The sequence below is a fragment of the Microtus pennsylvanicus genome, chromosome 4, assembly GCF_037038515.1.
Source record: "Microtus pennsylvanicus isolate mMicPen1 chromosome 4, mMicPen1.hap1, whole genome shotgun sequence".
Taxonomy (NCBI): domain Eukaryota; kingdom Metazoa; phylum Chordata; class Mammalia; order Rodentia; family Cricetidae; genus Microtus; species Microtus pennsylvanicus.
Genome location: NC_134582.1, coordinates 67,853,712 through 67,881,350, shown reverse-complemented (window position 1 = coordinate 67,881,350; position 27,639 = coordinate 67,853,712). Strand labels below are relative to the sequence as shown.

Here is a 27,639-nt window from a genome sequence, read left to right as displayed (position 1 = left end):
AGATTTTCTACCATCTCTCTCCAATGTTCTCTGAACCTTGGGGGATAGGTTTGATATAGATGCCCATTTAGGCTGAACCCTCAATATTCACATCTTCTTTGACCAGTTATGAGTCAGTGTATTGACTTGCACTGATGCCCACTGCAAAAAGAAGCCCTCTGAACCAAGATTAAGAGTAGCTGTAGTTGTGGGTACAAGCACAAACATTGAGAAAGCAGTTTGACAGCATGATTATTTAGAAAATAGCAGTAGTATTTCCTAAAGACCTACCAGGACCCCATCTGTGTGATTTTGACCAGGGTTGTTTCAGGCATGAGTTTTCTCCTCTGGAGTAGGTCTCAGCTAGTCAGGAAGGTTGGTTATTCCTATAGGAGTCATGCTGCTGCCACACCCAGGGCTTCCCTTGCCTGGCCGGTTCCACCACTAGAAAAGTCTGTTGGTAACTTTTCTCCCCCAGTGGTCTGATTTCTTAATTACCCTCCTAACCATTGGGCATGGAAACAATTAACATCATTTTATATGTCTTATTATTTGAGACAGGTCTCATGTATCCCAGTCTGGTCTCCAAATCTCTACATAGCCAAGGATGACCTTGAACTCCTCTTGAGGGTGAGGCTTGCAGGTGTGAATAGTCCCACCCAGCTTACGTGGTACTGGAGATCAAACCCCGTGCACGTCAGACGACGTTTTGTTAGCTGCAGTGCGCTCTAGCCTGGAGCTGGCATTTGAACCCTCAGCAGAAGAAGTTGGTCATGGATTTGTAGGAAGCGGGTTGGTGACGTGCTCAGGCTTCAGAGTTATGTGTGTGCTCCTGACTCTCAGCCCTGCTGGGAGGATGGCACCAATGACAGTGGGATGACCATCGAGGTGGTTTCATATTTCATTTTCTCAGCTGATCTCCAGCATGGCTCAGCAGGGACATCCTCCAGGGCGTGTCCAGCTGCGAGAGCTTTGGAGATGCTAATATATAAAAGAAGCCTTGGGAGCATTTGAAACCGAGAGCTTTCAGAAATAGATTGGGTTTTTCCATTTGAATACTTTTCTACTAAAAATTAAGTTAGGAAAATTTCTTTAAGTGGATCTTCTATTGCTTGTTCTTAGCTGTCATAGAAGATGGGCTGCCTTTCTTTATACTGTTGGCTTAGAGTTTTTCTTTTTCATTCCTTTTACTTATACATTGTGTGTTAGCAGTGTGGGACATGCCATGCCAGGCTTGTGGAGGTTAGAGACAACTTTCGGGGTTGCTTCTCTCCTTCTACCTTGTCAGTCCTGGGGACAGAACTCAAGTTCTCAGACTTACCAGCGAGCTGCTCTACTAGCTGACCCCTTTCCTCCGTTGTTCAGAGCTTCAACCCTGAATGAAAATGACTGTACGAAAGATGAGTCCTGTTTCTGATGAGCTCAGACCCTGAGCTGCTTTGAGGATGTCCTGTCCTTTCTGACTTCTCTAGGGGCCTTTCTCCAAGTAGGGCAGAACTAGGCCTGAGGAACCTCATCAGTCTCCCTTCAGCCTGGCAGGGCTGTCTGTCTGCTCACTCATCTCTTTCAAGGTGCCTTTTCTTTATCGGCACGGGCAAGAGGCTCCCTTCAGCAAGCCTTGCCAGATTGTCCGACTGGAAATGCCCCTGCTTTTCCTTGCAGTCTCCACAGCCAGCGAGTGGCGAGAGCTGCCGCACTGTCCAACAGCAGCTGGCTCCACACGCCTTCCCTAAGTAACGCTGTGCCACCTTCGCATGGAAAGAGGCCTCCATGTTGTGCACAGTGACAGCTTCCTGCACTCCAGTCAGAGAGCTTGAGATGCAAGATAAGAGAGAAGGAACCTGCAGGCCAGGAACCGTGGGTTCTAGCTGAGCAGGGTGCAGTCGGGCCTCAGGGTTGGTACTCTGAGACCTTTGAAGGCTTGCTCTGTTCAGTACATGGTCAAAGCTTCTAGAGCTGACCTCACCAATTCCTCATCGTAATGGCTGTTATTATTCCGGAGAGTGACATGGAGTCAGCATAGTAAAGGGAGATTTTATATAAATAAATAGATACTTTGTTAGATGAGACTCAGCTGAAATCATGAGAAAGGCATGCTTCCTTACTCCTTCCCTTTTTATTTTGAAGGGGATATGTAAAATTATTTTTTAATACCTTGTAGCTAATTTAAAAAGAACTCTCTAAATCATTTTATATTGCGGGGGTGGGGCTGCTTTTTCGTCCCAGCCACCCAGAACCAAAATAATCACACAAAAACTGTATTAATTAAATCACTGCTTGGCCCATTAGCTTTAGCTTCTTATTGGCTAACTCTTACATCTTAATTTGACCCATTTCTATTAATCTGTGTATCACCACGAGGTTGTGGCTTACCAGCAATGTTTCAGCATGTCTATCTCCAGCCGCTGCTCCATGGTGTTCCTCTGACTCTGCCTTCTTCCTCCCAGCATTTAGTCCAGTTTTCCCCGCCTACCTAAGTTCTGCAGTTTCTTTAATCACAGCACACAGAGGAGACTCCCGTATCAATTTTCTTTAATTTTTAGAAAATATTCGGACAGCCTGGAGGGCTAGCACAGCAGTTACAGTGTACATTCGTTTTTCCGGGTCCCAAGGGGATCAGCATTCACAAACATGCATGTTCCCACACAGACAATCCTATACACATGATTTTATATATATATATATGTATATATATATATGTATATATATACATATATATATATATATTTAAAAATAAAAATATGGGGGCTGGAGAGATGACTCAATGGTTAAGAGTACTGGCTGCTCTTCCAGAGGACCCAGGTTCGATTCTCAGCACCCACATGACAGCTCACAGCTGTCTGTAACTCCAGTTTCAGGCAACCCGACACCCATGGCAAAACACCAGTAAACATAAAATAAAAATAAATTAAATTTAAAAAAGAAAAGAAAAATAGGAGGAAATGTCTTGGAGTGAAACCTCACACCAGGGTGTTCTTACTTCTTAAGCTGTGGTGTCCTGCTAGCCCTCGGTGAGCAGCGCACACCCACAGAGCAGGATTTGCCTGTTCTACTGCAGACCCACCCTCCTGTTCTGCTTGGCAAATGCTGAGGATTACAGAGGCCACCGCTGAAGCCCAGCCAAAGGAGTGTGTTGAACAAGTGCACTGCCAGGACTGTTGTTCTGAAAGGGAAGTAAGGGGCGGGACAGTGCCCCCGCCCCTCGACACTGAGAGCTGCGCCTGGCTGCTGAGCCCCTCCACATACACGCACTGTGGCTTATTTTAATTTTTAAATATAGTTTAATTAAACTAGAATGCATGAGTTTCTGTCCCACTCTCCTTCCTTCAGCTCCTCCTGCCCCTCCCACCCTTGCCATGGACCCACACCAACTCTCCAGGTGAGGGCCTCTTTTCTTTGATTATTGTTGTTTCAGATTATATATATAGGTACGTGTATGTATGCACAAATATATAAATACTACCTGATTATTGGAAAATACCCTTAATCTCTGCCTCATAAAACAAATATTTCCGCTTTTCTTTGTGTCTATCTTTTGGATTATGCTGTTGACATATTTTGTTTCTCCACTAAAGCACTTTAAACATTTTTAGCTTCAACTGTTTCCCACCGCTGCTTTATTTACATAGTCTGTGGTTTCAAACTCACAGTGCAGCTAAGGAGGACATTAGATTCCCGATCCTCTGCCTCTGCCGCCAATGCTCAGTTTTTACACCTTTAGGTTCCCGATCCTCTACCGCCAATGCTCAGAGTACTTTACACCTTTAGATTCCTGATCCTCTGCCTCTACCGCCAATGCTCAGAGTTACTTTACACCTTTTGGCCATTCCAGACAGCTTGTTTCTTAGTTTTGTTTTTGCATGAAGAAAATGTTGAACTATATATACACAACGTCTTATTTCGTCATCTTAGCCATTTTTAATTTATTTCGTGTGTATGGCTGTTTGGCGTGCAGGTGTGTTTGTGCACTGCATGTATGCCTAGTGCCTGAGGATTGTGTCAGAAGCCGTCATGGATCCCTGGAACTGGAGTCACAGATGGTAGTGAGCTGCCATGCAGGTGTGAGGAATCCAAGCCAGGTCCTGCAGAAGAGCAGCCAGTACTCTTCACTGCTGAGGCGTCTCTTCAGCTCCCTTCTTAGCCATTCTGTATTGTTTCGCAAACAATCTGCAGGATTCTTCCTGTGATGCTGTAACCCTCCCAGTTCTCCTTCCCCAGCCCCAGGAGCCACTGCTGTCTTTCTCTCTGTGGATTTGCTGGCCATAGGTGTCCGATGGACGTAGAATCATGGCAAGTTTGTCTTTTTGTGATTGGCGTTTCACAGTTCATCCACGCTCCAGATTGAGGTGGGAGCTGTTCTGTTGAGCGTCTCCGTACCTTTGCTTCGAGCATCTGCGTTGGACTCCTGGAGTGTTTCCACCTTCTGTCCATGGAAATGATGCTGCTGTGAGCTTGGATGTGCAGATATATTCTCAGGCTTGTTTCGGTCTGGAGTTGAGTACTCAGAGGGGGTTTCTGATGATATGAGCCCTGTTGGGAACTGTTCTGAAGAACAGTACTGTCTGTTCGTAGTTACTAATAGCATCTATGGGCTCCAGTTGCTTCAGTGCTGGAGTTCTGTTCCTCCATGTCCTCTTTAAAGCCGGTTACCCACATCCTGCTGGGTGTGAGGTGGTAACTTGTTGTCTTCGTTCATATTTCCCTGATGGTTAGCGGTGTTCAGCACCTGTTCCTCCCTGTTGGATCATTGATGTATCTTTGAAAAAAATGCCCATTCCTTGACTCACTTTTTATAAAAAGATTTTACTTTTATTTTAATTACATAATTCCATGTGTTTCTGTGTAGGTTCTGCATGTGAGTGCTGTGGCAGAGAGGGACAGCGGAGGGCAGTGGATGTCCTGGAATTGAGTTACAGGTGCTTGTGAGCCACCTGGTGTAGGTCTGGGAACCCAACTTGAGTCATCTTAACTGCGGCACAAACTTTGACCTTTGACCTTTTTTCATTTTCTTATTTTGATTGTTGTACTTTATTATTAGTGCACACATGCGTGTTGTGTGTGTGTCTGCATTTGTATGCCATAGCATATGCGTGGAGTCATTTTCCTCCACCCACCTTACACTTATTGCCTAGGGGAATATTTTCCCATCAGATCAATGAGCATAACTGTCAGGTGTCTGTGTGGGTACACCGCCTCAAATGAGATTTTATCCCTCAAAGTCGTGGTTCAAACGGCTGGAAAATTCCAGGCCTTTGATTTTTTTCTAAAAATGTTCTAAATTCATAAAATGTTAAGCTCTTAGAAGGATGTTTCAAAACGATCTTTCTGCCCTCCCAATGTGTGAGCGCAGGGAGTCTTGTGTAGCCCAGGAGGACCCTGGGCTCCCTGGACACAGCCAGCGGAGAGCGTTCTCACACACTGCGGCCGGAAGGCTGGCACGCTGATCCGGCAAGTGATGGTGTCTGCTGACAGCCGACAACCTGAGTTCATAGGACTCCCTGACGCAGGAGAGAACTGACCGGGGAAGTTGTCCTCTGACCTCCACACATGCAACCCCTGTACCCTATGCACTCATGCATGCAAAATAAAAATACACTTTAGTTTCAAAATGAAAAGAAATTCAATGTATAAATCCCCCCCTCCCCCCGCTGTATTTCTGAGAGCAAATCCTCCTCAGCTGGATTGAAATACCCTAGAGAAACTTGAAAGAGGTTTTTTCCCTTGGCATGTTGTTCAGCATAGGGACAGATGACAAATGCTCATTTGGATTCTCAACAGGTTTCCACCTTGGTAGAAAACCACCTTGGTTTTCACTCTGGTAGAGTTTTTGAAACTGAACTGTGGTGGTAAAATGAAGATAGGGAGTCCCCGTCAGTTGATTCCAAGAGATGTCATTTTGGGGGGCATGTGCATTCTAACTTTTAGTTTTGGAGAATATCGTACATGTTGTCCTGGCTTCTATAATGGACTGTCTGAGGCAGGCTGATTTATAAACAGGTTTGTTTTGCGCACAGTTTTGGAAGACTGAGGTAGCTAGCGTTGGCCTCAGTTTAGTTCTGTGAGGCCGTGTTTCTTCATCATGTCACGGAGAGTATCAAAATAAGGATCAGGTGATCACACAGCGAGACAGGAAGCAGACTGGTTGAGGCCACGCTCAGCGTTCTGTCACAGTTCTCTTTGGATCGTCAATCCCTCGGTGCTCCTCTGTGATGGTGAACTTGTGAGTCCCTCCTCCCCTCTGTGCTCCTTCGTAATGGTAAACTTGTGTCCTCTGAAACTGAATCAGAGCAAACCCTTTCTCCCCTCAGTCGCTCCTGTCAGGGGTATGGGCACAACTGGTAAGTAAGCTTTTCCTTCTTTTAGTTAAAGTAATGTTAGTTAGCTTGGTTAAAGCTGCCCTGTTTCCACCCAGTTCCCCTCAAGGACAATGAGCTGTTATCTTCTTTGGATAATGGGAACCCCCTGAAGAGCACCCCCCATACTTCCTTACTCTGTGCTGTGACAGGGCTCCTTAGGCTCTTCCTGATCTGGAACCAGCTAGTTCGTGGAGGAGGCAGTGTGTGTAGGAAGGTTGTTGAGTGTACGAGCGTACACACAGCTCCTGGGCGTGGACACCTGGGAAGTGAGCATTGTTTCTAGACTTTGTAGGGGACAGAACTAGGACTGAAAAATACCTGGCATTTGCATGAACTCTTGCAGTTTGTATTCTGAACTGGCTTCAGGGTAAGAGCATCAGCTGCTTTACCAAAGGACCTGGTTCAATTCCTAGCACTCACACAGTGGCTCACAGCCATCCGATTCCAGTTCCATGAGATCGAGTGCTCTCTTGTGGCCTTCTTGGGTACTACATGCATGTGGTTCATAGACACAATACATGCAGGCAAAATATTCATATGCATAAAATAAAAAATAAAGGAAAACGTTCTTAATTAGCATGGATTTTTAACGTGCTTCTTTCTGTATCACAAAACTATGTCCCAACCGTTGTAGAAAAATAGAATCTACCTTCCTGCAAGGACATGGCCACTGGACACACACAGGGTGAGGCGTGTGGGGTGGCCTCTGAGGACATTCCATAGCAGGAATGTCCTGTTAGGTTAGCACACCTTAAAGTCTGTTGATTGTGTCCCCTGACCCGCTGCAGTGTGAATGCACTTGGATTTACACGTAGGTTCCTTCGGCTCCTTTCACAGCTGTTGTTGGTGTTGTGGACTCCAGGGTCTCGGCTGTGAACAGTGCAAACACAAGAGCATTCATCTCTGCCTTCTTTCCTTCCCCTCCAGATAGCACGCTCATCTTATGACTTATTTATTCATATTTACATGTAGTTGAATGACCTTGAACTCCCAATCTTCCTGCCTCGATTTCCAGGTGCAGAGATCAGAGATGTTTGCCATAGCACCTGGCCTGTGAGGGGCTTGAGGTGGAGCTCGGGACCTCGTGAGTCGTAGATAAGCGTTCTATCTGTAGTCCTGATAACCTGTTTCCAAACAAATGCTGGGGCTCCTCCTATGAGAGTCTCGAGCTGTGTGGAGCCCTGCTTCTATCTGCCTCAACCCTTCCAGTAATCATATATAGAAAGTATCTTTGGAGACATTTTTTAAACTTCCCAAGACATGTTCTGTGTAGAGATGTGTGGGGGCCAGAATTGAGATGAAATAAGTTAATGTTGGTCATTTGAAGTATGTGAAGTTAAAAGGCAGAGTGGAGCAGCAAGAGAAAGTGGGTGACTGAGCCCTGCCGCTCCCCGGGCTGTGGGGGAGGCTGACAGGGCGGCAGGAACTGCCTGCAGGGCCCGTGCTGTGTGCTCTTTGGACAGGACCTCAGGGAGAGAAAATGCCTCTGCTGGACTGGTGTCAATATTTTTTTCCATTTAAATGATAAGATGGGATGTAGAGTAACAGGGGCAAGACTTGATACCATGAATAATTAATCCCTGTGGTTCTCGGGAAGCTAATTTTAGACAAGATTATGAAGCAAAAGCAGCAGTGGCTAGTGGCTGAAGTACAGGCGGGGGATGGGACCACAGGCCAGCACCGTGTTGAGATGAATCTGCTCTTGAGAGCAGGGTCCCCTCTCCTCACTGATTCCTGTCCCCCACTGCCTGCTGAGTAAGACACCAGAGTGCAGGTGACAGAATCTGGAGCTAGGACCTCGTGCCTCATCTAGGCTCCAGGCACGCTTGTGTTTGGAGGGCAGTGTGATCATGACACAGACCTCCCAGCTAAGCTTCGTTTGTCACTGTTGTTGATTTAAGTGTCCTTCTAAGTGGGGACAGGAAACTGGCAGCAGCTCTGGGATGGCAGAAGTAAAAAGTAGATGGAAGAAAGCACTAGCAGGCTAGCATTCCACATAAATTCAATGTGGAGTCTCCCTCTGCAGCACATCCTTCCCCATAAGCCTGTGCGAGGAAGACGGGGATGCGCTTGTGTTGATGGTGCCTCTTCCTCTGGCATCTGTCTCATGTAGGGTGTCCGTGTAGGATGTTTCTCAAGGGGTGTGGATGTTCACATATACAGGGGCTCACACACACACACACACGCACACACACACACACTTTCATGCTGGGCACAATCTAAATTTTGAGTAGGGGAATATACTGGTCATGTACTTACATAGTGAACAATTTTTTTTTTCTGTTTTCCGTTTAGAGCACATACCTTTCTTCTCCTTACACAATTTACAGAGATCGGTTTTGCATTAGTTTTTAGTGTGAATGAAGACTTTATGTTCCTGTATGTTTTCTGACTCACTCGTCACTGGCTGGGCTTTCTCTTGGGCTTACTACAATATTGGCTAATGACAGTGTCTCAGTGGGGAATGCGGTGTCTCAGGGAGTGTTCTCCACCTTGGGTGCTGAGTCTCAGAGTTCAGGCCAGGTGGTGACACCTTTGATCTGTTCTACAAATAAAACTGACTTCATGTGTATACTGTTTTCTGGGTTTTTTTGTTTTCGTTTGTTTGTTTTTGTTTTTGAAGTTGGATCTCGCTCTGGAATTAGCCTGGGAAACCTTACCTTGGTGATCCTCCTGCCTCAGCCTCCCAAGCACTGGTATTGCAGGCCCGCAGGCACCACCACTGCAGCCCTGGTGTGTAAAGTTTGAATTCAGCTTTGCACTAAACACAGCTCAATACCCTCCTGTGGCCGTGATCTAGCAGTGTTAGCCCATCTTTCTGTTTATGTCTCTGTGTTTACTGTCAACTCCTTGGTGACCACATTTAAAAGTTTACTAAGGCAGCCTGTTCTAGCTGAACACTAAGACCCCCCTTGCCTTGAAGAACTGGAGGTGGAGTGTCTCTAGGTGGTAGAGCTCGGGAACACCTCACCTCTTCCACTTCTCAACGCTGCTGAATCTGCTTGCTTACTCTACCTCTGCGCATGATATATGCTACCTTACTAAATGCTTTTAAAGAAGAATTCCAGTAAAATATTTTTGTTTATTTCTTTAACAGAAATCATAGTCCACTAATGAGTTTTGGAGCCAGCTTTGTGAGTTTTTTGGTAAGTTGATATCAAAAGAAATATTGCTATAAAATAATATAAACTAACACCCGTTTGCCTGCCAGCTGTGTAGACACTATTATAAAAAGCCTAACATTTTTTCCTGTTAGCCAATGTCTGTGAGATAGACGTTCTCCCCCAATTTCAAAAATAAAATGCTTATATATAATTTTGAGAGGGTTACATTTTTCCCAACTGAAAGTCCTTTAAAGATGGCGTGTGACAAGAGGAAAAGCCTTGGGGAAGGAAGGTTAGCTCTACCCTGAGTGACAGCAGCCAGGAGGATGAGTTCAGTGGGCGAGTACTTCCCAGGACTGCTACTGGAGAGGGCAGGAAATGGGTCAGAGGCGTTTTTACAGTCAGCAGTCAATTTAGGATGCTGAACGCTTTTGTTTTTCAGAAATGCTTGTCACACAAACTGATTTTAAATATATTATTTAAAAAATCATCATAGGCTGGGCAGTGGTGGCGCGCGCCTTTAATCCCAGTGCTCAGGAGGCAGAGGCAGGGGGATCTCTGTGAGTTCAAGGCCAGCCTGGTCTATAAGAGCTAGTTCCAGGACAGGCACCAAAGCTACACAGAGAAACCCTGTCTTGAAAACAAACAAAAACAAACCAAAATCAAAACCAAACAATCATCCTAGAGTTGTGGAAACTGCTGAGTGAGGAGAGGGAGAGAAAATTCACAGTGAAGACAGAAGGACAGCGGTCAGGGGGCACTCGTAGAATCCTGCCTGGGTTCTAGAGTTTTGGAAGTTGCTTACAATGCACTTCTTCTTTACTTAGGTAAAATTATATCCTTCTGGAGTCTTTGATGGAGTTGAAGAATAGATAGTTATAATTATAGTTTTCCTTAGTTATGATAAAAGATAAAGTAGATATAAATATTGTAACTGTAATTCTTGCCTGATGCCTGTTTTGTTATATGTAATTTTACTATGTTAAAGTTAAAACCTTTCTTTTTATTTAAATAGAAAAGGGGAAATTGTGTGGGAAAAAAAAATAATAAAAAAAAAAAAAAGAATCCTGCCTGGGCCTTGGTCAGGACCAGTAAGCTGGGGCTTCACTCAGACTTTTGGAACAAAAGTTCGCAGTCCCCCTCTTTGTAGGGCTGCTGGCTCCATCCCCGGGAAGACCGTTCTGGATGGAGACTGAGACTCATGTTAATTCAAAGAGAGAAGGGACGTGGCAGGTCACAGTTTGAGGTGACAGTCCTTAGTGGTTAGGACGTCACAGTGGCGGTCACAGTTTGAGGTGACAGTCCTTAGTGGTTAGGATGTCACAGTGGCGGTCACAGTTTGAGGTGACAGTCATAGTGGTTAGGACGTCACAGTGGCGGGTCACAGTTTGAGGTGACAGTCCTTAGTGGTTAGGACGTCACAGTGGCGGGTCACAGTTTGAGGTGACAGTCCTTAGTGGTTAGGATGTCACAGTGGCGGGTCACAGTTTGAGGTGACAGTCCTTAGTGGTTAGGACGTCACAGTGGCGGGTCACAGTTTGAGGTGACAGTCCTTAGTGGTTAGGACGTCACAGTGGCGGGTCACAGTTTGAGGTGACAGTCCTTAGTGGTTAGGACGTCACAGTGGCGGGTCACAGTTTGAGGTGACAGTCATAGTGGTTAGGACGTCACAGAGGCGGGTCACAGTTTGAGGTAACAGTCCTTAGTGGTTAGGACGTCACAGTGGCGGGTCACAGTTTGAGGTGACAGTCCTTAGTGGTTAGGACGTCACAGGCAGGAGCCTAAGGTCGCTGGTCACACTGTAATCATAGTCACAATCAGAATGATGAATGCTTTATAAAAATCTAGGATCCCAGCCCAGGGAATGGTGCCACGCCCAATGGGTAGGTCTCCTGCCCCAGCTACCCTCCTCCATCTCCCAGGTGATCTTAGCTCATCAACTGGACAGTTGAGATTAGCCGTCATATAACCAAGTGACTGCAAGGGGGGCAGTGGGGATGGACAGAGGGTCTTGGCTGAGTACTGTGCTGAGGGAGGGAGGGAAGGAGGGAGGGAGGAAGGGAGGGAGAGGTCACAGCAAAGCTGAGAGTTTAGCAGTCTGAAGGGTAGGTGGGAGGAGAGCGTGGCTGGGACAAAGGGACTGAGGTCTGATTTGGCCATAATGGAAAAGTCAGTTAGAGTCATAGCAAAGGAGTCTAGAATGTCAGCCCCACCCACAGGAGAACTGGAAGAGAGAGACAGCAGACCCCCCTCCCAGGGCTCCAGAGAACTGCAAGTCCCTCTCCCTGCTGCCTGTCAGCCCAGAGACCTCAGTTCTCTCCCAGGTGCAGAGTCAGATCTCAAGGTCGTCCTTATCTGTATATTGACTTCAAGGTCAGCATGGGCTACAGGAGACCACACTAAAATCCTGTGGCATCTCTGGCATCTAGCTGTTCTTTTACTAGCATGTTTTGTTCAGTCTTTGAGCCAGGGATCCATTAGTGTGTGGAGTGAACTTCTGTATGGGACACTGTTATAGGACCTGAATAAAAACAGAGAATATTCTACTGTGTTTAATTCTAAAGAGAATAAAACACAATTACAAGGACATTCACCTTCGTATACTTTTTCATGCTGGCATAATCCATAATCGAGATCTAACGTCTTATTTTCTACTGCGATTATAGTTTTTTTAATAACTAGTGTGTACTGTAACAGTGTGAACCTTTTTACTTGAGAGTAATTGAGATGTGGGATGTCCTTCTGTATATGTGTTGCTTTTATTGGTTGATGAGTAAAGCTGTTTGGCCAATGGCTTAGAGTAAAGCCAGGTGGAAAATCCAGAGATATAGTAAGAGAATAGGCGGAGTCAGACAGATACCATGTAGCTGCCAAAGGAGAAGGATGTCAGAGCCCTACTGGTAATCCATAGCCTCAGGCTGATACACAGGTTAATAGAAATGGGTTAATTTAAGAGGTAAGAGCCAGCTAGGAATATGTCTAAGTCATTGGCCAAATAGTGTTGCAGCCAGGAAACAAACGAGCAGTCTCAGCTTACATAATTGAGATGGCTCTTCTAGTTTGGCATTCCATGGTTCCCATGCTTGCTGAGTCATCTGTCCTTTCTGTTTCCTGGAAGAACGCCATGATGACCTTTGAGGAAGAGAAGATGCAGCTGGCGTGCGATGACCTAAAAACCACGGAGAAGCTCTGTGAGAGTGAAGAGGCTGGCGTCATCGAGACGATTAAGAATAAAATCAAGAAGAACGTAAGTGGGTGGCCCCAGCTTGTGGGTGGCACCTTTCCCTAAGCAGGCTGCTGAGCTGAGTAAGGTGGAGAGGCAAGCAGACAACCCAGAGCCTCGACTGGATGTGATGTCACTGTCTGCTTCAAGTCCTTTCCTTGGTCCCCCTCAGTGATGGACTGCAACTTGGAACTGAAGATCAAATAAACCCTTTTTTCTCTAAGCTGCTTTTGGTTAGGTTAACATCACAACAGAAATGAAAGCAGCGTCGCTCTGTGGTAGAGGCTCTTGAGGCAGGGGTTTCCTGTGTGTGATTAAACATGTAGCTGATAGAATAATCACATGTTGGCATGCTTCTGGAACACAGCTGCTGACCTAAGCTTCCTGGGAGCTGCTAGCCTTTGGTTATGAGTGAAATCTCAGCAAGGTCTCCGTCCAGGTGGGGACAGCTCAGCTGTGAAGGGCTGGCTGTGCATACATACACAAGGCCTTGAGCTCAGTCCCCACATAAAATCCAGGCATGATGGCGTCCACTGGGGAGGCACAGGTAGGTTAGCCTAGCCTAACCAATCTCAGAAAGCAAGGTGTTGTGGTGGTGACATGCCTCGCCGGGTAAAGGTGCTTGCTGCTAGGTGTGACAATCTAAGTTCAGTTAGCTGGGCCCATGTGGTGTAAGGAGAAAACTTAACTACCACTGGCTGCTGCATGCATACAGTGGTGTACACACACACACACACACACACATATATATACACACACAAATACATACACATACAAACACACATGCATACACACATACATATACACATGCATACATATATACATACACACACATACACACAAACACATATACACACATACTTACATACGCATACATTCACATGCACATACACACACAAACATACACACACACATATATACATGTTGTATGAGCCCGCTTGTTCGTTCTCAGCTGCTTGGCCCCAAAATAACTACACAGAAACTGATTAATTAAATAATTGTTTGGCCCATTAGTTCTAGCTTCTTATTGGCTAACTTTTACATCTTAATTTAACCTATTTCTATTAATCTGTGTATCACCATGAGGCTTTGGCTTTAAGTTCTGGTGTCTGTCTCTGGTGGGGCTACATGGCTTCTCCTGACTCTGCCTTCTTTCTCCCAACATTCAGTTTAGTCCCCCCACCGTCGTTCCCCCCCCCCAGCTCTGTTCTGCCCTGTGCAGGCCTAAGACAGTTTGTTTATTAACCAATGGTATTCACAGCATACAGAGGGGCATCGCACACACACACACACACACACACACAGATGAATTTAAATTTAAAGTAACAAGCAAAACAAGATGGACGGTGTCTGAGGAGGAAGTGTGCCTGACCTCCATACACAGGTGTACATACATGCACTCAAACACATAAAAGATCATAATCTGTAGTAAAAGGGGAGTGGGCCTGCTTTTCATCCCGCCCAGCTCCCACACAGCTAGCTAGCTTTACATCCTAAATAACAACACACAAATTGTATTCATTTAAACACTGCCTGGCCCATTAGCTCTAGCCTCTTACTGGCTAACTCGCACATATTGATTAACCCATTTCTATTAATGTGTATCGCCACTTGACTGTGGCTTACCAGCATGAGTCTAACCACCATCCGTCTTGGGTAGGAGAAGCATGGCGTCTGCCTGACTCTGCTTTCTTCCTCCCAGAATTCTGTTCTGTCTACTCCACCCACCTAAGGCCTGACCTATCAAAAGGCCAAGGCAGTTTCTTTATTAACCAATTAAAGTAACACATAGACAGATGACCTACCTACATCAATAATCCACATATTTAGAATTTGCTTTCACCTTTCACTACAAATACCCAAGCTTTGAGAGGCAGCCCCCTCCTCCTAGTACTGATTGCACAGTCTAGGTTTCATATATGTGACATACGTGACTTGAGATGTATCTGTTAGTTGGCGTCACCCAGTGCCCATCTTTTCCTCTGCTTCTTCAGGTGAGCCCTGACTGGTCTACAGATAGTTTTGGCTCTGGCTCTGGGATCACAGATGAGCGCAGCCCTTGGTGGCGACTCTGGCTCTGGCTCTGAGATCACAGATGAGCAGCCCTTGGTGGCTCTGGGATTACAGATGAGCACGGCCCTTGGTGGAGGCTCTGGCTCTGGGTTCACAGTTGAGCGCAGCCCTTCGTGGCTCTGAGATCACAGATGAGCTCAGCTCTTGGTGGCTCTGAGATCACAGTTGAGCACGGCCCTTGGTGGTTCTGGGATCTGATGAGTACAGCCCTTGGTGGTGACTCTGGCTCTGGGTTCACAGTTGAGCACAGCCATTGGTGGTGACTCTGGCTCTGGCTCTGGGTTCACAGTTGAGCACAGCCATTGGTGGCGACTCTGGCTCTGGCTCTGGGATCACAGTTGAGCACAGCCATTGGTGGTGACTCTGGCTCTGGCTCTGGGTTCACAGTTGAGCACAGCCATTGGTGGTGACTCTGACTCTGGCTCTGGGATCACAGTTGAGCACAGCCATTGGTGGTGACTCTGGCTCTGGCTCTGGCTCTGGGATCACAGATGAGCACAGCCATTGGTGGCGGCTCTGGCTCTGGGTTCACAGTTGAGTGCCACCACACCTTGCCTTTTATGTGATTTCTAGAACTCTGTTCACCATGCTTGTGCAGTTAGCACCTTTACCTGCTGAGCCACTTCCCTGTGTTGAAGGAGCTGCGGGCCTGCTTTTCATCCCGCCTGGCTCCCACACGGCTAGCTTTACACCAGAAATAACAACACACAAACTGTATTCTTTTAAACACTGCTTGGCCCACTAGCTCTAGCCTCTTACGGGCTAATTCTCATATTTTGCCTAATCCATTTTTAGTAATCTGTGTAGCACCAGTCTTACCGGGAAAGATTCAGCATGTCTGACCTGGCGGCTTACTTCATTGCGTCTGCCCGGGAGAGGGGAACATGGCGCCTGAGCTCACTTCCTCTTCCTCCCAGCATTCTGTTCTGTTTACTCCACCCACCTATATTCTAACCTATCAGGGCCAAGCAGTTTCTTTATTAGCCAATGACCTTCCTCCATCATCCCTGAATCCTAGGAAATCATTCTTTGTCATTTATTCTTTGGTTCTTCATAAATATCATCCCTCTGTCTCAGATACTCCCCTGCCTGGGGCTCTGAGCCCTACTGAGTTGTCTGCTGGAGGGCCCCATAGTTGGATGGCTACAGTGTTGCACTTACTATCTTACATGGTAATAAAGTCTCTGTTTTCCTCACTGTAAACTCCTTCCCATGCCTGGCCTGAGGTCATCCCTGCCCTATGTCACTGACGTTCATGACGGGCCTTGCGGCATGTAAAGCGGCGTCTTGTGTTCTTCAGCCCTCTGTGAACCCTGCATGGTAGACTCTTGTCACAAGGATAGCAGAGCACAGACTTACATTTTCAGTATGAACAACTGCTGGGACTGGACATGGAGCAATAATAGCCATGATGGATTATGTTAAAGTTTAGTAAGATGAGGGGAAATTCTGTTGTGTTCTCCACATGCACTGTTGACATACATGGTAAAAACATGCCATTTATATATATTTATTTTTTTACATGCTAATCCCAGTTTCTCCTCCCTCCTCTTTTCCCCTCATCCCACCCCCAATCTGTTCCTCAGAGATGGTAATTCTGTCACCTCACCATGCTGAAGCAAGACCAAGCCTCCATGTCTAGGCCGAGCAAGGTTTCTCTTCATAGGAAATGGGTTCCAAAAGGTCAGATCATTCATTAGGGATAACTCCTGGCCCCCATGCCAGAGGCCCCACTAACGGCCCAAGCCACTCTCTGTCACCTGCTTTCAGAGGGCCTAGATTTGTCCTGTTCAGGCTCCAAGCTGTCAGTCTAGAGTCAGTGAGCGCCCCCTAGCTTGGGTCAGCTGTTTCTGAGGATTTCCCCATCGTGGTCTTCCCCCTTTGCTCATTATCGCTCCTCCCTCTCTTCCGCTGGACATGGGAGCCTGGCCCAGTGGTTAATTGTGGGTCTCTGCATCTGCTCCCATCAGTTACTGGATGAAGGTTTCAGGAGATGCTGGAGAGAAGGCTAGGCTCACAACCCAAACCATATCATTTGTGAATTTGTGCGGTTACTTTGAACAGTCTGTTCAGGGGCACTTTGGGTTAAGAAGGCGGTGTTCTGCCTCATAGCCATGTTTTTCATCCCATTCAGAAACATCCTATGACAAAGACTAGCATTAAAAATGTAATTTGACTTTCTGCTTGTTTTTACTAAATAAATCTCTTACATTTCAGGCATGGTTTCTGATTTGGTTAGAGGTAATTTTACAGAATTTATTCTGATTAATGAATAGATATATAACCAGTTTCTCACCCTTGCATTTCAGTGATCCACAACAAAGGATGCACCCTAATATTAGTATTCCCCAAAGACAGGCTGTAAATACCTCTTCAGTATATCCGCTGTGTGGGCTGTATTCTATATTAATATCTTTCATTTGCTTTAACAGTTTACATTGTCTGAAAAACAGATGAATCCTTACTAGTTTTTTCAGTTTTCATGTTTCTCATAAATCCCATTTTCATCATTTATAATATGGTGTTGCATTACAGTGTTCTCTAAGACAGCAAATTGTTGGCAGAGCTGGAGCGAAGCGGAGTGTGGGACCCCAGGTCGCCAGTATGACTTGGTCTTGCCTCTGAGTGGCCTCCAGGCTTTGCAGTTCTCACGGAATCATTTTGTACCTCAGAGCTGCAGATGCAGACATCCGAAGGCTATGTTTTTCTTGGGTGTAATTTACGACATTTGCTTTCTCTTCACAACACAGGTCGATGCCCGCAAATCCACACCCTCGATGGTTGATCGACTTCAGAGGCAAATCATTATTGCTGACTGCCAGGTCTACCTGGCTGTGCTCTCGTTTGTGAAACAAGAACTGTCAGGTAAGCGGGAGCAGTTTTAACGTTATTCACTATTCCGTGGGACACATTTAATGCTGCCCACTATTCCATGGACACATTTAATGCTGCCCACTATTCCATGGACACATTTTTAATGCTGCCCACTATTCCCTGGACACATTTAATGCTGTTCACTATTCTGTGGGTACATTTTTAATGCTGTCCACTATTCCGTGAGCACATTTAATGCTGTCCACTATTCTCTGGACACATTTAATGCTGCCCACTATTCCATGGACACATTTAATGCTGCCCACTATTCCATGGACACATTTAATGCTGCCCACTATTCCGTGGACACATTTAATGCTGTTCACTATTCCGTGAGCACATTTAATGCTGTCCACTATTCTCTGGACACATTTAATGTTGTCCACTGTTCCGTGGACCCGTTTAATGCTCACTATTTTGTGAATGCATTTTTAATGCTGGTCACTATTCTGTGGACACAATCAGTAATACTCTTTTTTTAAAAAAAAAAACTTAGATTTTGAAAACAAATTCATGGCTGTGCTTTGGGGGGAGCGATACTGATTTGTAACTAGAAAATTGAAACCATGGGTGTCTTGTGTGCTCAGCAGAGTCCTTTAGTCCTGAAGTCCATGTCACAATCTTCAGTCTGGAGATAATTTTGTCTTTCTTGGAGAAATTGCTAGTGACGTTCATATGTGGGGGCTTGCAATGGTACCTTGGTCATAAAGTTGTACTTTTATTTTTTATGTGAAATCAAACTGGTTTAATTTCAGCTTCTCAGGGAGCTGTTCTCAGCTCCCTCAGTCAAGTGCATTGACAGTGGCTCCCTGCTGTTCTGAGCGCCTGGCGTCCTGGTGAGCTTGTGGAGGGTGTAAACTATGTTTGCCAGGTTTTGCCGGTCTCGTTTCTTAAGTAGGATGGAAGACTGAGAGATTGAGTTCTGGTCCAGTTGTGTGTCTTGGATGGAAGGCCGAGAGACTGATTTCCGGGTCCAGTTGTGTGTCTTGGATGGAAGACTGAGAGGCTGATTTCCGGGTCCAGTTGTGTGTCTTGGATGGAAGGCTGAGAGGCTGATTTCCGGGTCCAGTTGTATGTCTTGGATGGAAGGCTGAGAGACTGAGTTCCGGGTCCAGTTGTGTGTTTTGGATCCTGACAGCAGAACCCTGCCCCTTGGCTGGACGGGATTTACATATGGGGAAAAAATAAAAGAAGAAAAGAAAACACTAAGTGGAAATCAATCCAAATTCATACTCAGAAACACATTTTCTCTCAGAAAGATATTTTTTCTGTGAAATATAATTGAAACTTTTCTTTCTAGACAACGGGAAATCATTTCCTCCCGTTTTCTTCTGTTTCCATTTCTGCGTTCTACTTGATGTTGATTCTATTTGACTTCGTTGAAAGAGAATTTAACTTTTTATTTATTTATTCATTTTGACTAACATTTAAACTTCCAAACATCTATCTTGAAAATATGTCCTAAAAGCACTTCTGCTTTTGCCATTGCTCTGGTTCTTGTGTTTGTTTCTTCCCTGTGACTTTTTCTTGTTACTCTCTCAACACCTTACTAAGATGGCAACTCTAACATGCTGAGAGCTCATCCTGAGTGAGACTCCTGTAAGGCAGGTCAGGTAAAGTACCCCACCCCATTCCACCCCACCCTGCTCCATCCTACCTCACCCCACCCCACCCCACTCCATCCCACCCCACCCCACCTCACCCCACCCCACCCCACCCCACCCCACCTCACCCCACCCCATCCCGCTCCATCCCACCCCACCCCACCCAGCTCCACCCCAACTCACCCCATCCTGCTCTACCCCACCCTGTTCCACCCCACCCCGCTCCACACCACCTCACCTCACCCCACCTCACCCCACTCCACCCCACCCCACCCCCATTCCCATCCCCCACCACACCCCATCCCTGCCAGTTTGGAAGTATACAGTAACTGACACCTAGGGGCAGCTCACCTTACCTGGAGCACACAGTCACGCTTATCATTTTGGCATTCTTTTTCTGTTGCCCAAGAATTCTGGTAAGGAACTCATTTTAGCCATTAAGAAAATGATCATGCCTGCAGTGGTGGTGCACGCCTTTAATCCCAGCACTCAGGAGGCAGAGGTAGGCTGATCTCTGTGAGTTTGAGGTCAGTCTGGACAAGTTCTAGGATAAGTAGGGCTACATAAAGAGACCCTGTCTCAAAAATTAAAAATATATATAGAAAATGTCTAAGAGAGGGTAACTAGGGTGTTGGTATATAAATGCCAGCTACTTGGGCACTGGTGGAGCCGGGAGGATCCCTTGAGCTCAGGACCAGCCTAGGCAGCAGAAGAGCACAGCTCTCTGCCTCCCCTTCTCCTTCCACTCAATTTTATTTCTCTTTTGTGTGTCAGGGTGTGGTACATGTTGAGTACCCTTGGAGGCCCGAAGAGGGCATCAGATCCTCAGAGCTGTAGTTGGAGGTGGTTTTGGCCTGCCTGACAGGGGTGCTGGGTCTTGTAATCTGTCTGTTACCTGGGTACTCTGTCCCTTTAAAAGACAAGCTCTGCCCACTGCAACCCCCCCTTCAGCTGAGGCAAGATGATCTCCATCTACTCTACCAGCCTGAGCTCATGGTCTCTCTCTCTCTCCCTCCCAGCCTGAGCTCATGGTCACTCTCTCCCTCTCCCTCCTGTTTCCTCTTTCTCCCTCCTATCTCCCCTTTTCTACCCTTCCCCCCTGCCCTTTCCCTCTCTATAACCCACTAAACAAACTCTACCCAAACTCTCACTCTGCGCGGTGTATCTGTCTCTCTCCCGCCACCCGCCAGGGACCCAGCTGAGGCCTACCCCTTTATAAATGATAACACTGGGTACTGAGCTCAGGTCTTTGGGGAGAGCAGTACTCATTCTTAGCCACTGGGCCATCTTTCCAGCCCGAGATGCTGCCTCGGATAGACCTGAAATTAGACCTTGAAAGAAGCATCAGGCAGTGCTGTAAAGTGTTTTTTTTATGTGAAAGTTATCAAATGTTACAGAATAAATTCCTCTGCCCTTCTCTGGCCCACTCAGCCTTGCCGAGTTCCTGAGAGCGCGAGCTAACACTCAGCTGTGCAGACACAGGTGTGGGCCCCGCCCAGAGTCACGCTCATCAGACAATCTCTTTGTTTCTGATTATTCTAGTTGTTATAGAAATACTGAGAAGATTTCTGTTTAAAGGACAGATTAGTCAGGTTATCACCTCGGATGTTTCCACCTAGAAGAAAGGTCCTCACTCTTTATCTTTCTCAGATGTGTCTTCAGGAAATTCAGTCTGCAGTACTGTCTCTGTCAGCTCTCCCGTGGAGATGGCAGGTTTAGCAGTTTCCTATGACTGGGCTAGGAATGTGGTTACAAACCATGGTGTCATTTCTGCTGCAGATGAGCCATGGCGTACTTAACTAGTTCTTGTGGCATTTATGTGTTCTTTGTTGACATGCTTTTCTTTTGTTTGTTTTACTTTTGGTTTATTAGGGGAGTGGAACCTATTTCACTTTTAACTCATAAATCATATGTTGACATAGGGCTGATGCCCAGGGCCTCCCTGTGCTAAACGGATCCTTTACCGTGGGCTGTGGTTATTCCATCCATGAAGTTCCATCTCCCAGGGTGCCTTCCTGGGCTCTGCTTCCCCTTCTCCTCATCTGCTGACTATCACAGCATTTGACAGGAGTCTCAGTTTTTATGATTTATTAAAGGAAATACTGAACTGAACAGAAATCCTCATAGGCTAAGAGCTCTGGACCTGGCGTTTGTTCATTTGCTCTGAGCAGTAGACACACAGGCAACAGTGAGCGTCACACAGTAATTCCTCGCTTTACTGCTGAGGTCTGTCCTTGCTTTGGGTCTGTGTTGGAGCCCACAAGACCATACAGTAAATGTACAGCTGATAGATTGATAAAGGCAGACCCACAAGCGGACAGCTTCTGGGGCACCCGTTTTGCAGATCTGCGGGAACACTTGTCTTTTAGATAAGTCACTATCAATTCTGCAAAATCTTGTGAAATCATGGTGTTTCTCCCTTCAAAATGGGATTCATTCTGAAAACACCTCAGCGGTGTGATCTTCCCATCCCCCACACCATGAGGCTTTAGAGAGATAATATTCACTCTTTGTTCTAACAGTCAAATTTACATAGATACAATCCCACAAAATTACTTGCTAACAGACCACACAGAAATTGTTTAAGGAAGACAGGCACCAAGTAAGAAGGTAGCCATGCCCCACCTTTGCTAACAAACAAACCTGGGCGCCCCCAAAAGCTGCTGATCACAGAAGAGATTGGTGAGAATGGGTGGATCCAGGGTTCAGGATGTTCAGCATCTTTATCTAATGGTTTGGGATGTCAGGTACTTCCCCTTGAGTGTTGGCTCTTCCCTGGGTTGTGCCACCTCTCTGTGGATTTTGATGTGCATATTGTCATTGTCCTTGCCTATGGAATTTTCCAACTATGACTATAAAGACTAGAAATCATGGAGATCACCTCGCACTCTCTTCACACAAAGGACTAAAGAACGCATAGAGGTAATGTCCTTGAGGTAATTGTTTTACCCTCTGATCTTCGCTTGCCATAGACATCTAATCCCGAGCCCTGAGGGGGTACTGAGGGGGTACTCAAGACACCCATGGGTCTGCTCTGCTTTTCTGAGCTGGGTCTCAGTCTATAGCTCAGGTTAGCCCACAATTCATCATCCTCCTGCCTGGGATTACAGGCATGTACCATCATTCTAGATGGATACATTTATAGACAAGAATAAAACCACAAACCTCTAGTGTGATTATTCAGCCACAAATAAGGCTATACTTCCGGGTTCTAGAGCCATGCACGTGCAGATGGGCCCTCGGGCATGGAGATGCCTGAATGTTAAAGCCGCCTCCCCACGTGACCCATGTGCATGTATGCATGGTTCCATCCACGTATGACCCAGCTAAACCCCTGCACGCATGCGTGAGCTTGTCATCGGCATCATCTGCGTATGATGTAGTCACGCCAACCCCCTGTGCGCATGCGCTAGGCAGCTTTTAAAAAGCTGGACATGCCATCTCCCTCCCTTTCTCTGCACACTGATTTCCCAGGCCTGTACGTACCCCCTCTAATAAACTCCTAAGCAGGTTTGTTCCGTGTTTCCTTCTCGCTGCACCAGGTAATTTCATTTAGCTTCAGAGCTCTTCTGAGCAGTGGGCACACAATGACCGGAGTGGGGTGAGGCCAGCTTTGTAAGAGCACATGTGTCTGCCTCGCTTCCTCTCAAGCCACGCTCCAATGTGACCCCTTTGTGCCTGCAGTCCGAGGCTCTTTCCCTCTTTCTGCAGTGCATATATGACTTTAGAAAGAGGTTGTTAGAAACCTACCATGCAGCACTCCCTCCTGGTTTTATTTCCTTGTTCCGTTTGTGGTTGAACGGTCACTGTGTTCTTGGCGTAGTGGCTCACATGGCTTTCCTGGCCTTTTCTTCCCTTTCCAGGGAGACAACCACATCTTCCTACTTTGTCACTGAGCTCTGCTGTGACTTCCTTTCTACCCCCCCCCCCCGTCCGACTGACTGTCCCAGCGCCTCCTCGTAGCCCCACAGTGCAGGTGTCCCTGGCCCCTCCCAGATGTGGTCTTTGCTCTCAGTGTTGTAGCCCATCCCTGTGGCTAGGGCTGTCCTCTTAGACTGTGGACACTTAGCTGGCCTGTGTCACAAGGTAGAGCCAAGTCCCTTTCAAGGTTGTCAGGTCAGCACCCGCCCCTCCCAGCATCCTCTGTGCTCATTCCTCAAGGTTCTTTGAACCGGCCTTTGCAGCTTGTGTCTTGGTTCACCTCTTGCCTTGTCAGGAGTAGCCAAGGCCTCCCCTTTCCTCGTCAGTCCTGTCTGGGTGCTGAGAGGGGACCTTGTGTGTGGCCAAGGCCTCCCCTTTCCTCGTCAGTCCTGTCTGGGTGCTGAGAGGGGACCTTGTGTGTGGCCAAGGCCTCCCCTTTCCTCGTCAGTCCTGTCTGGGTGCTGAGAGGGGACCTTGTGTGTGGCCAAGTGAGCATCTGTCACCAGTGATCCGCGTTTCATTTCTGGGCCTGTTTCAGTGTCAGACTCTAAGTTCCCAAGGGTAGAGACTGTTGATCTGTTTTCCTCTGGCGCATGTGTCTTAGCACTTCCTCGGAGTCTGACCCTGTGATATGACGTCTGACGATGTCCAGAGATGAAGGAGGGCGAATCTTTACCTGAGAACCAAGGGCTTAGCAGGGGGAAAGGAGGAGGAAGTTCTAACCCGGGAAGCTGTGACCATGTGACCAGCAGGCGCAGACTTAGAGAGGATGTGCCAGGAACAAGTGGTTCTGAGCTAAGAGGAAGGCCAAGGGTCTCTGCTCTGTCCCTCTACGGTTAGAGAGTGGGCCAGATCAGAAAGGGGCAAACTGCTCGTCTCCAGCCCCAGCACTTTGGAGGCTGGGGCAGGAGGATAAGACCGTCAAGGCCTAGCCTTGGATGCATGATCAGTGCCACTCCCTAGCACGTGGTGAGTGTGCACTCTGTAGAGAGAAGAGGAATGGAGGGTGATGCCACTAGGAACGGAGTCTGGGCTGCCTAGTGACAATGACGTCACCTGTTCTTCTGGAAAGACAAGTTGTTTGGCAAAGCGCTTGTCTCATAAGCATGAGGACTTGAGTTCTGTCCCCGGAATCCACATGTAAAGCTGGGCATCTGGGCATGGAGTCACACTCCTCCCAGCTGTGATGCTCCGGAGGGCAGACGACATCGGAGGCCCGCTAGCCACCCAATCACCTACTCAGCGAGCTCCAGGCTGTTTTCCTGAGAAACAGTACCAGGGGTATCCTCTGGCCTTCACACGCACGCACGAGCTCACATACCAGGTAACACACACCCTTCCCACAATCACTTGGACACGTGCACAAGCATACGCACTGGTACACACGCTCACACACAGTAAATCAGCGTTTTTCCTTCAAGGTCTGCTGCCTGAGTCTCGGGAAGGTCAGCCTCACTCATCTGCACTGTGGGGCTCCTGAGGCAGGTGCCCTTGCCAGATGTCGTGATTCTTTCCAAGGTCAATGTGGTATAACTGGTTGCTTTTGGTTTCTAAGAAGTTACCCTTCCAGCAAGGATTTCCACTCCCTTGTGTGGTGAGACTTCCTGACCACCCCCCTCCATCTCCCCGCTGATTGATGCTGACCCTCACGGGGAGGGCAAATGCTCTGTGGTTTCCTGCTCTTCCGCCTCGCAGGCTGAATGTTTATATCTGTCCTTTCAGAGGAGCCGGGGGAAGGTCATGCCGCATGGGCCTGGAAAGCTATGTTCTCTGATGGCTGAAGGGAAGTGGTTCTTTGGAGGCATTGCCAGGTTATAGGTAGCCCAACATTTCCCCCAAGCAGAGCCTCTCCCTTGCAGAGTTGGTGCCTAAAGCGGGCTGCATCCTCCTGCTGCACAATCTGCCCAGGTGCTTAGGTGGCCTCCCGCAGAAGCCATGGTGCTAGGGAGGGAGGAGGGAGGTCCTGGGGAGCCTGTCCCAGCACAGCTTCTTGAAGCGGATTTCCTTCTGTGTGTTAGCTTTGTTTTGCATGCATTGGAGTTTCTAGTCTTGACTAGTCCAGCAAGCTCTTGAAGTTTTAATTTTCCTGGCTCAAGTTAAAGCTCCCCAAGTGTCAGTGAGTGTGTGCGCGTGTGCGTGCATGCCACACTATACTTTATCCTTACAGACACTGAGGCCAGTGTGTTACCTTAGGCATGAAATTTGTGTATTTTTGTTTGATAAGAATGGGGTTTTCGTGGGCGGGATTCAGTTTTGCTTTATTGATTGAGTTCTATGCGGATTGGAATTGATGGATTTTTCTGTTGGTTACTGTCGCTGCTGGCTTTTCTCTCATTCCTCTGCTGGGATCTGGAGGTCAAAGTTCACTTTCCCCTCACTCCCAAGTTTGGACATTGCCCAGGTTTCTCAGCTGTCCAGATTATCCCTTGGCTAGACATGATTGGCCGCAGCTCCACCTTTGTACCCTCCTTGTCCCCTGTCCTCCTCATCTTCAATGCTGCTTTCTCATAAATGAAGATTCTACTTTAATAAGGGAAACACCGGGTAAGTGGAGCTAAGTTTTCCGTTTTCAGTCCCCACATAGTGATGAAGCGAGGAGGAAGGAGACGTTTAGGTACTTGTTACGTGGGAAAAGTGAATGTTGAAGTCAAAAGGAGCGTTTCACTCCTAAGCTCAGGATTTGTTCAGGCGGTGGCAGGACCGTCTGTGCAGCTCCTGGAGAAGATTGGAGAACACGTTTTTTCCCTCCTGGGTTTACCGAGGCAGTGTCTGACATGGAGTGGCCTTGCAGTAAGTTCTGTCCAGTTGAATTAAGTAGGCTGTCTCAAGCAAGCCTTAGTTTCATGATGAGGAATTTAGCCAGGCTTTGGGTCTTTACGTTTGTTATTACATTTATTTATTCTGCTTATGCAAGGGACGGGGAAGTGCATGTCCCAGTGCCTGTGGGGATCTGAGGACAGCTCGCAGGAATCGGTTCTTTCCTTCCACCGGCAGGCTCAGAGCAGGGACCTTTATCTCTGAGCCGTCTCACTGGCCCCGACTACTTAGTTTGACTTCTTTTTCCTCACCCTGTTCATTTAAATGGACAAAGATTCCAGAATGTTCACCCTTCAGTATGTTCATTGTGATTCCATAGGAAGTACAGGATCCTTTGTTGGAAAACTGGTCTGCTTAGCTTCTAGGACAGCCCATGCAAAATACCCACAGGGCTCAGGCCACAGCCACAGTGTGTGTGCTTTGTGATAACAGGATGTGGGACAGAACCTACAAGTGAAGGAAGCCTGGGCCAAAGTATAGATGGACCATGTGCAGGTTCCTGTGGTTGCCGCTCTCAGGAATCCCAACGGGCATGCTTTCTTCAGCATTGACTGAAGACACGAAAGAAATGTTAGCACGAGGACCCTCTCCTCAGAGCCCTCAGGCCCAGCTTTATTATAGGAGGCCAATTCTTAGGTACCCCCTGCCACACACGTCCCCACATTCCAGACCTCCAGAGCCAAATCTTCTGAAATCTGAGCTTTCTACCTAGCCAGGAATGCACACGGTGGGCAGATCTTTAGGATGGCAGGCAGGGTGTGAGCTCATTCTTTTCTGCACACCCCATATCCTAGCTCCCTCTCAATTCCAGTAACTGAGTTACAGATCCGATTTTATTTGCTATCCTCTACTTCTGACATTATTGTTATCTAAAGTACACATTCCTGCGGCTGCAGAGGCTCTGCCAACCTTTGTCAGGTCAGGTTTGCCATGGTTCATGGAGGTCAGAGCAGTAATTTCCCGTCGGTAATGGGGCCAGGCCAATAAGCTTGTCTGTTGTCTCAAGAGAACTTGGCTCTGAAAATTCCTGCCAGGAAGCCTTTTTTCCCAGACGTGAAGATGCTCTCAGATGATCACAGATAAACCCACTTCCCACCTGAAGATGCTCTCAGATGATCACAGATAAACCCACTCCCCACCTGAAGATGCTCTCAGATGATCACAGATAAACCCACTCCCCATCTGAAGATGCTCTCAGAAGATCACAGATAAACCCTCTCCCCACCTGAAGATGCTCTCAGATGATCACAGATAAACCCACTCCCCACCTGAAGGTCGAAATGTGCTCTCGGGCAGAGGAGCAGCAGGGAGCTGAGGGCCTGAGGGGAGGAGCCAAGGGGCCTTGGGCAGTGACTCTTTGTCTCTCCTCCCACTTGGAAGTCTCGTGTGTGGAGGATGTTTTCTAGAAGGTCTCTGTCACCCTCTTCACCTGGAAGTCTCGTGTGTGGAGGATGTTTTCTAGAAGGTCTCTGTCACCCTCCTCGCTGTAGATGTCTCCAGACTGGGAGAGCTGTGGAGAGATCAGATGAAAACCACTCTTAGCACACAGGAAGCATCAGAGGAATTGTGGGCATTCTTGGCATGTCTTCATTAACATGAATGACTTTTTTGGGTGATGCATTGGCATTTTGACCTAGATGTGATTTAATCATTTTGTTTGCTTGCTAATACTTTTTTGGCAAGACATC

At 47.2% G+C, this 27,639-nt stretch overlaps 1 protein-coding gene across 1 annotated transcript in view; it reads left to right on the top strand.

The window, feature by feature from the left end:
• The window catches only part of Ttc39c (tetratricopeptide repeat domain 39C), a 96,458-nt gene that overhangs the window by 31,011 nt on the left and 37,808 nt on the right, over positions 1 to 27,639 (top strand). The window contains exons 2-4 of the mRNA XM_075969273.1: positions 9,433 to 9,481; positions 12,558 to 12,686; positions 17,486 to 17,600. Of these exons, the coding sequence (XP_075825388.1) occupies positions 9,433 to 9,481; positions 12,558 to 12,686; positions 17,486 to 17,600 (293 nt within the window). The remainder of the gene's footprint in view (positions 1 to 9,432; positions 9,482 to 12,557; positions 12,687 to 17,485; positions 17,601 to 27,639) is intronic.